The 12385-nt window shown below is 46.7% G+C and overlaps 1 protein-coding gene across 2 annotated transcripts in view; it reads right to left on the bottom strand.

The window, feature by feature from the left end:
- Positions 1-1671: 1671 nt before the first annotated feature.
- Positions 1672-12385, bottom strand: part of LOC120928808 — a 14338-nt gene continuing 3624 nt past the window's right edge. For both annotated transcript variants that reach the window (XM_040339818.1, XM_040339819.1), the window contains exons 2-3: positions 9006-9072; positions 1672-3653 (exon numbers count right to left, since the gene is read on the bottom strand). In XM_040339818.1, the coding sequence (XP_040195752.1) occupies positions 1831-3651 (1821 nt within the window). In that variant the 5' untranslated portion in view covers positions 3652-3653; positions 9006-9072 and the 3' untranslated portion in view covers positions 1672-1830. The remainder of the gene's footprint in view (positions 3654-9005; positions 9073-12385) is intronic.

Genomic DNA, 12385 nt, shown 5'->3' with positions numbered 1-12385 from the left:
AAATTCTGTCTTTACGTATCTAAACGCCCCTTTTATTTGAACCCCTATTCCAACAGAGGGGTGCACTAGGTAATTCACGAACCCTTATGCCGCGTACAGACGATTGGACATTCCGACAACAAAATCCTGGATTTTTTTTCCCCGACGGAGGTTGGCTCAAACTTGTCTTGCGTACACACGGTCGCACAAATGTTATCGGACGTTCCGATCGCCAAGAACGCGGTGACGCACAACACGTACGACGGCACTATTAACCACTTAAGGACCCCTTCACGCCGATTTACGTCGGCAGAATGGCACAGCTGGGCACATCAACGTATGTACGTTGCCCTTTAAGCCCAGCCGTGGGGGGCACAGGACCCGGTCCGAAGCTCCGTGATCACGGCCGCAGGACTCGCGGACCCGATCGCCGCTGGAGTCCCGCGATCGGTCCCCGGAGCTGAAGAACGGGGAGAGCTGTGTGTAAACACACCTTCCCCGTTCTTCACTTTGGTGTCGTGATCGGTCGGGTGTTCCCTTATATAGGGAAACACAATGGATGACGTCACACCTACAGCCACACCCCCCTACACAGTTAGAAACAGACATGAGGTCATACATAACCCCATCAGCGCCCTCTTGTGGTTAACTCCCAAACGGCAATTGTCATTTTCACAGTAAACAATTCATTTTAAATGCATTTTTTTGCTGTGAAAATGACAATGGTCCCAAAAATGTGTCAAAATAGTCCGATGTGTCCGCCAGTCTCGGAAAAAAAAAAAAAAACGCTGATCGCCGCCATTAGTAGTAAAAAAAAAAAAATAAGAATTAATAAAAATGCAATAAAACTATCCCCTATTTTGTAAACGCTATAAAATTTCGCGCAAACCAACCAATAAACGCTTATTGCGATTTTTTTTTACCAAAAATAGGTAGAACACGTATCGGCCTAAACTGAGGGAAAAAAATAATTTTTTATATATATTTTTGGGGGATATTTATTATAGCAAAAAGTAAAAAATATTGTAATTTTTTTCAAAATTGTCGCTCTATTTTTGTTTATAGCGCAAAAAATAAAAACCGCAGAGGTGATCAAATACCACCAAAAGAAAGCTCTATTTGTGGGGAAACAAGGACGTTGATTTTGTTTGGGAGCCACGTCGCACAACCGCGCAATTGTCAGTTAAAGCGACGCAGTGCCCAATCGCAAAAAGGGGCAAGGTCCTTTTAGCTGCATTTTGGTCCGGGGCTCAAGTGGTTAATGACGGGGGAAAAAAACGCAGGCTCAGAAGCAAGTTATGTCAGTTAAAGCAACACAGTGCCGAATCGCAAAAACTGGCCGGGTCCTTTAGCTGACTAAAGGTCCGGGTCTTAAGTGTTAGGGGATACCAGTAGTGTTAGTAGAAGTTTGGTGAGAGACGAAATCACGCTTTTCAGTCCGTTACAGCGTGACGAAAGTGCCATCTCCAGACCGAGCGCTCCCGTCTCGTACTCGATTCAGAGCATGCGTGGAATTTTGTACACACGCTCGGAATTTACAAGAACGGATTTTGTTGTCGGAAAAATTGGAAAACCAGCTCTCAAATTTTCGTTGTCGGAAATTCCGACAGAAAACGTCCGATGGGGCCTACACACGGTCGTGTGTAGGCCCCATCGGACATTTTCTGTCGGAATCTTCTCAAATTTTCCAAACAACAAAATACGTTCTTGTAAATTCCGAGCGTAGGTACACAATTCCGACGCAGCTCCCATCGAACATTTGTTGTCGTAAATTCCGATCGCGTGTGTACGCGGCAAAACGTTGTTACCCGCGACCTCCGTCACGATGACATTCAACAGTCCCGTTTTCTGTCACACGGACCGTCTTCTGTCTAAAACGGCGTCTTCTTCCTCGGTTGCGCACATCATTTCAGATTCGTCTTCTTCTCGTATCCACTGGTCAATACTAGGAAAGATGAACGTATCTTCGTACTTATGGAAAGAGGATTCTGAAAAGATCTGCAGAGCTATGATGTCACACAGTCCCTTGATTTTTGTAAAACTTGAGCCAGTCAGTACGAGCATCGTCGCCAGCAAAACATTTCCGGCGCCAACTCCGTTCACGCGAGGTTGACTTTCCCAAAGCTTGCAATGGTGGCCCCTGCGGCACGTGGCGAAGACCACCAACAAGGAGCCCACGGCGTGCTTGTCATATCGTTGTATCTTTTCTGAGCAATCCTCTTGTTGGCAACGCATGTTGAGCAGAAGGACGTCAAGGCACGATTCGAATACGAGGTACTTCTTCTCCTTGGCGTACTTCTCCTCCAGTGACAAGGGCGATGTAGAAGGCCCCGTATTCTCCTCGTCGGATGAAGGGTTTAATGGGTCAGACAAAATAGCCTCTTGGCCATTTTTTCTTCTTTTGGCTTTTGTTGCGTTGGAAAGGTCACCCGCTGAACTCTCAATCAGCGAACTCGTAAGGGGGTCTGGTTTCTTTACTTTATCTTTTTCGCCTTCCTTCTTTGTAAAAGGACTCTTGCCGAAGGACGGCACAACTGTCGCGTGGCTTGGCTTATCCAATGGCCAACTGCCATTTTCAATAAACTCTTTCTTTCCTTCGGTAACGTGATCCCCCCTTTTCCGGTTGGACACTGTATGAAATGGCGGCGCGATCTCGGTATTCCTTCCGCTTTCCGAGTCCATTTCCCCCAAATGCAGAAAGCCATTTCCATTTCCAATAAACTCTTTCTTTCCTTCGGTGACGTGATCCGCCCTTTTCTGGTTGGACACTGTACGGAATGACGGCGCGATCTCGGTATTCCTTCCGTTTTCCGAGTCCATTTCCCCCAAATGCAGAAAGCCATTTCCATTTTGGAAACTCTCTTGCTTGGTTTGGATCTCGGTGGCCTCCCAGTCTTCAACGGTTATTATTTCAAAGGAGGGCTCCTCGCTCGTGATCAGGTCTTCACCTTTATAGGATCTCGTGGCCTCGGAATTTAGAGAGACGTTGTCGTTGTGTTTTTTTTCTCCCAGGATTGGAAAGTCAGTCACTTCCCATTTCTTGACGGGGATTCTATTAGGAGATGGTGGTACCTTGATGGCCATGGTTTCTTCTGCTGTGGGATGTTCTTGACATAAAGCTTGAGAATAGCCAAGGTCCACGTCAACGTTCTGATGGTTGGTTAGTCTGCGGTATGGATCAACAGACTCAAGGATGAGAGAATCAGACTCCTCGGTTTGAGTACTTGAATCGACAAGCTTCGGTTTGGGCCCCGCGTGACATTTGCATTTGCACTTTGCCTTTACAGGTCGATCGTCTGCGGGGATGGCCACGCTCTTTCCTATCCGCGCTCGTTGAGCGATTTTATGCATCATTGGCGGATGTGCAAAATCCAGCGACGAGATTTCTGGGAATGTACTCGGCTTGGCATCGGCTTTAAGGACTCGTTTCGACCCTTTTAAAACATAGGAATCTTGCGTAAAGTGCGCCGAGCACATTCTATACTTGTCTGACCGTCTGTCCCCCAGGATCTCTAAAGAGACGATCTCCAAGTTTTCTTCTTGCATTCCCGCCAAGCGAAGCCAGTCTTTGATAAGCAGAATGTTCTTGGGAAACGGGTGAAGAACGATCTGAGGGAACATAGACTTTTCTCCAGTTCGATGAGGACATCTCCTCACTACGCATTTCGGCATTTCTAGATTTAAAAAAAAAAAAAATACATTAATCTCATTTGCCAACTGTAATGCCGCGCGCACGCGACCGTTTTTAATGTCATGGAAAAAAAAACTATGGCCCAGATTCACAAAGACTTACGACGGCGTATCTCCAGATACGCCGTCGTAAGTCCGAATGGCCGCCGTCGTATCTATGCGCCCGATTCATAGAATCAGTTACGCATAGATTTGGCCAAGATACGAGCGGCGCAAGTCTCCTACGCCGTCGTATCTTAGGGTGCAATATTTACGCTGGCCGCTAGGTGGCGCTTCCGTTGATTTCCACGTCGAATATGTAAATGAGCAAGATACGCCGATTCACGAACGTACATACGCCCGTCGCAATTAGTTACGCCGTTTACGTGAGACATACGCCGACGTAAAGATAAAGCAGGTCTCTAGGTGGCGCAGCCCATGCAAGGTATGGACGTCGGAACAAGCGTATCTTTTTACATAGTTTACGTAAGTCGTACGTGAATGGGGCTGTGCGTAGGTTACTTTCACGTCACAGGCATTGAGCCGGCGTATCTTTGGGCGTAAATACGACGTGATACTGAGCATGCGCACGCATGCGCCGTTCGTTCAAGCCATGCATCCACATAGGGTCGCGCTTCATTTAAATACAACACGGCCACGAACTGCCTACTTTGAATTACGCGCGCTTACGCCGGACGATTTACGCTACGCCGCCGTAACTTAGGACGCAAGTGCTTTGTGAATACAGCACTTGCCTCTCTAAGTAGCGGCGGCGTAGCGTAAATAAGATACGCTACGCCCGCACAACGTAAAGCCGCCCTACGTGAATCTAGGCCTATGTTTTTCTCGACGCGATTCTTCTCAATCCTGCCTTGCCTACACACGATCGTGAAAAAAAAAAAAAGCGTACGACAGCACTATAAAGGGGAAGTTCTATTCGAATTGGCGCCACCCTTTGGGCTTGATTATGCAAATTTCCCTTTTCATAACTTGCTTCTGAGCATGCGCGTTTTTTCCCCGTCATTAACCACTTAAGCCCCGGACCAAAATGCAGCTAAAAGGACCTTGCCCCTTTTTGCGATTCGGCACTGCGTCGCTTTAACTGACAATTGCGCGGTCGTGCGACGTGGCTCCCAAACAAAATTGGCGTCCTTTTTTCCCACAAATGGAGCTTTCTTTTGGTGGTATTTGATCACCTCTGCGGTTTTTATTTTTTGCGCTATAAACAAAAATAGAGCGACAATTTTGAAAAAAATTCAATTTTTGGTAAAACAAATAATCGCAATAAGCGTTTATCGGTTGGTTTGCGCAAAATTTATAGCGTTTACAAAATAGGGGATAGTTTTATTGCATTTTTATAAAAAATAAAAACATTTTACTACTATTGGCGGCGATCAGCGATTTTTTTCGTGACTGCGACATTATGGCGGACACTTCGGACAATTTTGACACATTTTTGGGACCATTGTCATTTTCACAGCAAAAAATACATTTAAATTGCATTGTTTATTGTGAAAATGACAGTTGCAGTTTGGGAGTTAACCACAAGGGGGCGCTGAAGGGGTTAGGGTTCACCTAGTGTGTGTTTACAACTGATGGGGGGTGTGGCTGTAGGTCTGACGTCATCGATCGAGTCTCCCTATAAAAGGGATCACTCGATCGATGCGCCGCCACAGTGAAGCACGGGGAAGCTGTGTTTACATACGACTCCCCGTTCCTCAGCTCCGGGGAGCGATCGCGAGGGGGCGGCTAGAAACGAATAGCCGCGCCTTCGTCCCGGATCGCTCCCAGGCGATTTCCGACCACCGCATGTACCGTGGGGGTCCCGATTGGACCCCCGACCCGCGGAAAGGCGAGGACGTAAATGTACGCCCATTTGCCTGTACGTGCCATTCTGTGGTCGTATATGTACATGCGGCGGGCGTTAAGCAGTTAATTGATTGTTATGCTCAGTCTCAGTAAAATAAAAATGTAATAATGAAAAAAAAAAAAAAAAAAAAAGGGAAATTATAAATGTTTTTCATTTATTTTTTTTACAAATAAATGTGAAAAGTGTGTGGGGGGGGGGGGCATTTGTATTCAGCCCCCTTTACTCTGAGAAGTTTAAAGGTTGGGTTCACACTACTGCGAATTGGATGCGGTTTTTCAGGAGATTGCGACAGGCTCTCTGGAGTCGGTGCACACATCTCCGGAGCGGCGCCGGTGCGAATTGCACAGGAGTCCTGTTCGTTTTCTGGTCCAAATTCAGCCCAAAACTTCAGACTGAAATGTTGACCAGGGACGCACCGGACCCCTGCTGCGAGCCGCTCAGTGCTTCAGTGTGAACCCAGCCTAAAGCAGGGTTAGGTTATAAAAAAAAATCTCTCAAGCTTTGAAGATCTCACGGAGCTTCTGTTCAATCCATCATCGGAAAATGGAAAGAGTATGGCACAACTGCAAACCTACCAAGACATGGCCGTCCACCTAAACTGACCGCGCCGGGCAAGGAGAACATTCATCAGAGAAGCAGCCCAGAGGCCCATGGTAACTCTGGAGGAGCTGCACAGCTCAGGGGGGAGAATCTGTCCACAGGACAACTATTAGTGGTCTCTCCACACATCTGCCCTTTATGGAAGAGTGACAAGAAGAAAGACATTGGTGAAAGAAAGACATAAGAAGTCCTGTTTGTAGTTTGTGAGAAGCCATGTGGGGGAGGGGACACAGCAAACATGTGGAAGAAGGTGATCTGGTCAGATGACACCAAAATCAAACTTTTGGCCTAAAAGGAAAACGCTATGTGTGGGGGAAAACTAACACTGCACATCCCCCTCAACACACCATCCCCACTGTGAAACATGGTGGTGGCAGCATCATGTGGTGGGGATTCTTTTCTTCAGCAGGGACAGGGAAGCTGGTCAGAGTTGATGGGAAGATGGATGGAGCCAAATAGAGGACAATCTTAGAAGAAAACCTGTTATTCTACAAAAGACTTGAGACTGGGGGGGGAGGTTCTCCTTCCAGCAGGACAACGACCCTAAATATACAGCAAGAGCGACAATGGAATGGTTTACATCAAAGCCTATTCATGTGTTAGAATGGCCCAGTCACAGTCCAGACCTAAATCCCATTAAGAATCTGTGGCAAGACTTGAAAATTGCTGACCACCAGTGGCGGTTCGTCCATAGAGGGCGCCCGGAGCGCCGCCCCCTCTGGCTCTTGCATTGCCACTGAAATACAAAGATTAATGCATTGCATGAATCTATGTATTTTCGCTGCTGCCGCCGACTATTCAGATGCCCGGATGGTGAGCGTCGGCCACCTGAATAACAGCAGCTGGTTGGCTGTGTAGAAGGGCCTATCAGAGCCCTCAGGCTGTATTCGGCTTCCGTATGCTTATCTAAGGGACGTACGGGGGGGTGCGTTCCTTGGATAAGACTGACAGGCGTCTCAGCCAATCAGGTTCACCGGTTCTGGTTACCGGTAACCTGATTGGCTGAAGCGTCATTGAGGGCGGGAGAAGACATCGAGGGACGTGGAAGGAGGATGGCTGACCCCCAGAAAGGTTAGTGCCGCGTGGGGGGGGAGGGGCATTTTACAGGGCACAGCGGCGACAATGGGCACAGTGGTGACAATTAAAGGGCACAGTGGCGTCAATTAAAGGGCACAGTGGCGTCAATTAAAGGGCACAGTGGCGTCAATTAAAGGGCACAGTGGCTGCATTTGATGGGCACAGTGAGGCTGCAATTATTTTATTTATTTTTTCGTTTGCGCCCCCCCAAAAATTTTCGCTCTCCATCCAATCTGACAGAACTTGAGATATTTTACAAAGAAGAATGGAGGAGAAATGTCCCTCTCTAGATGGGCAAAGCTGGTAGAGACACCCCCAAAAAGACTTGCAGCTGTAATTGCAGAGAAAGGAGGTTCTACAAAGTATTGACTCCGGGGGGCGCCATACAAATGACCCCCCCCACACTTTTCACATATTTATTTACAAAAAGAGTTCGAAAAGGGGGTATGAATACTTTTTCAAGGCACTGTACTTACCTAACCCGCCGACCCTCCGAGCACAAAACCGGTTCCCTGACGCTCCCCCCCACACACACACACGCTAGCGGTCTTGTAGTTCAAACTTATTGAAAGCTTGCCCAAATGATTGTGACATGTGTGGCCACCCTTCGCCTTCCATTGACTTTATATACAATGGGCCGGATTCAGAAAGGAGATACGGCGGCGTATCTCCAGGTTCCGTTCGCGTCGACTAAGCATTGAGCGGGCGTAATTTACGGAGACAATTCGACGTGATACTGAGCATGCGCCGTTCGTTAAGCGTGTCATTTACGTGGGGTCACGAGCCATTAACATACAACACGCCCACTACCAGCCTAGTTTAAATTAGGCGGGCTTACGCCGGCCCATATACACTACGCCGCTGTAACTTAGGGGCAGATCCACAAAGCGAGTACGCCGGCGTATCTACTGATACGGCGGCGTACTTTCAAATTTCCCGCGTCGTATCTTTAGTTTGAATCCTCAAACCAAGATACAACGGCATCTGGGTTAGATCCGACAGGCGTACGGCTTTGTGCGCCTTCGGATCTAAGATGCAATTCTTCGGCGCCCGCTGGGTGGCGTTCCCGTCGTAATCCGCGTCGCGTATGCAAATTAGCCATTTCCGACGATCCACGAACGTACGCGCGGCCGTCGCATTCTCTTACGTCGTCTCTAGTCGGCTTTTTCCGGCGTATAGTTAAAGCTGCTGTTTTGCGGCGTATAGATAGACTTGCCATGTTAAGTATGGCCGCCGTTCCCGCGTTTAATTTACATTTTCTTTTTTTCGTTTGCGTAAGTCGTCCGTGAATCGGGATGGACGTAATTTACATCCAAAAAAACGATGTCCTTGCGACGTCATTTAGCGAAATGCACGGCGGGAAACTTAGGGACGGCGCATGCGCAGTTCGTTCTGCGCGGGGACGTGCTTCATTTAAATGAAACAGGCCCCCTACCCGCCCAACTTGAATTCCGCGGCGTTACGCCGCTTGAGATACACTACGCCGCCGTAACTTACGGCGCAAAATCTTTATGGATTCGAACCAAAGCCAGGTAAGGTACGGCGGCGTAGCGCATCTCAGATACGATGCGCCGGGGCAGATCTTTGTGGATCTGCCCCCTTAGAGCGCAAGTTCTTTGTGAATACGGGACCTGCCGCTCTAAGTTACGGCGGCGTAGTGTATCTGAGATACGCATTTCTTTCTGAATCCGGCCCAATCGTTGCTAAAAGACACGTTGAAATCTTCATCATGTCAAATAAAAACTCATCTGCAGCTAAAATCTAAAGAGATAACTGATGTTACATACTATTTAGTTCACAGGACACCAACCTGCTGCTGAAGTTTAGGTCATTCCCAGGAAGAAAGACAGAAGGCTCCTGAGGAGATCAACGATAACCTAAGAAATTCAAAAATAATAGAATTAAAAACATAGATTGGACTTTACCACTTAAGGACCTTGCTTGTTTTTCAGACTCGGCGTTTACACGTTAAAAAAACACGTATTTTTGTTAGAACATTACTCAGAACCCCCAAAAATTATATATATTGGCCCATATCTACAAAGAAATTACGCCGGCGTATCTATTGATACGCCGCCTAATTTCTATGATGCTCCGTCGTATCTTTTTTTCTGTATCCACGAAACAAGATACGACTGCATCTGGGCTAGATCCGACTGACGTACGTCTTAGTACGCCGTCGGATCTAAGGTGCATATTTCCGCTGGCCGCAAGGTGGCGCTTCCGTCGATTTCCGCGTCGAGTATGCAAATTAGGTAGATACGCCAATCCACAAACGTACGTCCGCCGCTTTTTTTTACGGCGTTTACGTTCGACTTTTTCCGGCGTAAAGTTACCCTTGCTATATGAGGGGTATCCAATGTTAAGTATGGACGTCGGGCCAGCGTAGAATTTTCCGTCGTGTATGTCGTTTGCGTAAAACGTTCGCGAATAGGGCTTTGCGTAAATTACGTTCACGTCGTCTAGGCATTGAGCGGGCGTAATTTAATTTGAAAATCCGACGTGATACCGAGCATGCCCGCGCATGCGCCGTTCGAAAAAAAAGCGTCATTTACGTGGGGTCAAGCTTGTTTTACATTCATCATTTGAATTCCGCGCCCTTACACCGGGAGATTTACGCTACGCCGCCGTAACTTTAGAGGCAAGTGCTTTGTGAATCCAGCACTTGCCTCTCAAAGTAGCGGCGGCGTAGCGCAAGTACGATACGCTACGCCTGCCTAAACTTACGACAAGCTACGTGGATCTGGCCCATTGTTTTTTCCCCAACACCCGAGAGAATAAAATGGCGGTCGTTGCAATACTTTTTGTCACACCGTATTTGCGCAGCGGTCTTACAAGCGCACTTTGTGTGGACAAAATTCACTTTTTTAAATAAAAAAAAAAATAGGACCACAGTAAAGTCAGCCCAATGTTTTTTTATATTGTGAAAGATAATGTTACTCCGAGTAAATTGATACCAAACATGTCACGCTTCAAAATTGCGTCCGCTTGTGGAATGGCGACAAACTTTTACCCTTAAAAATCTCCACAGGTGACGTTTAAAAAAAAAATCTACAGGTTGCATGTTTTGAGTTACAGAGGAGGTCTAGGGCTAGAATTATTGCTCTCGCTCTAATAATCGCAGCGATACCTCACATGTGTGGTTTAAACACCGTTTTCATATGCGGGCGCTGCTCACGTATGCGTTTGCTTTTGCGCGCGAGCTCGGCGGGACGGGGGCGCTTAAAATTTTTTTTTTGTGTTTTCTTATTTCTTTTTATTTCTTTTATTCATTTTTACACTGAAAAAAAAAAAAAAAATAAAAAAGGGTCACTTTTATTCCTATTACAAGAAATGTAAACATCCCTTGTAATAGAAAAAAGCATGACAGGTCCTCTTATATATGAGATCTGGGGTCAAAAAGACCTCACATCTCATATTTAGACTAAAATAATATTTTTTTAATTACAAAAATGTATATATACATCTCTCTATATATATACACATCTCTCTCTATATATATATATAAATAAATATAGTGTCACCAGTGCCCACCACTGCCACCAGTGCCCATTAGCAACGCCAATCAGTGCTGGCTATCAGCGCCGCCTATCACTGCTGTCGATCAGTGCCAATCAGTGTTGCCCATCAGTGCCATCCATCAATGCCCATCAGTACCGCCTATCCGTGCCGCTTATCAGTGCGGCATATTAGTGCCTCCTCATCAGTGTCACCTAATCAGTGCAGCCTCATCAATGCCCAACAGTTCGCCTCATCAGTGCACATCAGTGAAGGTGAAAAATATGACATTTGCCGCCGATTTGGCGATTATGCCCAATTTGCATAAGACCTTAAAGTGGAGTTCCACCCAAAAAATTAAACTTTCGCTTTTCGGATCCCTCTCCTTCTCTGGTGTCACATTTGGCACCTTTCAAGGGGGAGGGGGGGGGCAGATACCTGTTTATACAGGTATTTGCTCCCACTTCCAGGCATAGATACCCGAGCCACCCGCAGGTATCTACGCCACTTCCAGCGCCTCCTCTGTCCTCCCTGCTGTCTTCTGGAGGGGGGGGGGGCACAGGTCCCAGAAGACAGCGAGGACCAGTGGCATAGTGCATGCGCAGTAGGGAACCAGAAAATGTAGCCGCGCAGCTTCACTTCCCGATTCCCTTACCGAAGATGGCGGCGGCGGCACACGAGAGCCGAGCGATAGAAAATTTGTGTCAGAACTCCACTTTAACCACTTCCATACCGTAGGACGTATACACACACACACACACACACACACACACACACACACACACACATCGTTCTCTTCGTTCTTCTCAGGACCTCCTGCTCTCTAGCTCTCTCATCACCTTCTTCCATACTCGTCTCCAGGACTTTTCCAGAGCCTCTCCAAGCCTATGGAACTCCTTAACCCAACTCTATCTCCTTCTCGGTTAGCTTTTAGAGGATCCCTGAAAATCCTCCTCTTCAGAGAAGCCTATCCTACCCACATCTAACAACTGTACTTTCATTTGAGTCCATCTGATCAGCCCCCCCCCCCCCCCACAGCTTTGTTCCACTTGACCCTCCCTTCTAGATTGTAAGCTCTAACGAGCAGGGCCCTCTGATCCCTCCTGTATTGAATTGTTACTGTAATATTATATATATATATATATATATATATATATATATATATATATATATATATATATATATATATATATATATATATATATATATATATATATATATATATATATATATATATATATATATATATATATATATATATATATATATATATAACCTCTCCGCCGGCTTCTGGGCCTTCAGGGAGTTCCGTCGGAGATCCGGTGACGTCGCAGACACCGGCGGGGCTTGCCGTGTCCACCTGAAGGGCTCCTTTGCTGTGCCTTCATATCTGCATGCCGGCGGGACCTCACTATCTGCCACAGGGGCTGTTACACTTCCCTCTATCACTTCCCTCTATCAACCTGGGATTCTACAGCCATCCACTGGGAGTTGTGATAGTTCCCTTCACGGGACATCTACATGCCAACGGACTGATGTTAACCTCTCCTCATCTGGATTCAGCAGTGGTATCGTTATACACATTTTTATACCAGTATCATACTTGGCTACATGTTTTTATGACTGTTTTTGCTACCGTTTGTTATTACTCGCACCATTTTTACAGTTTATGTAGCTACATCGATTTTTATC

This window comes from Rana temporaria, chromosome 2 (assembly GCF_905171775.1).
Source record: "Rana temporaria chromosome 2, aRanTem1.1, whole genome shotgun sequence".
Lineage (NCBI taxonomy): Eukaryota > Metazoa > Chordata > Amphibia > Anura > Ranidae > Rana > Rana temporaria.
This window is presented reverse-complemented; position numbering and strand designations above follow the sequence as displayed.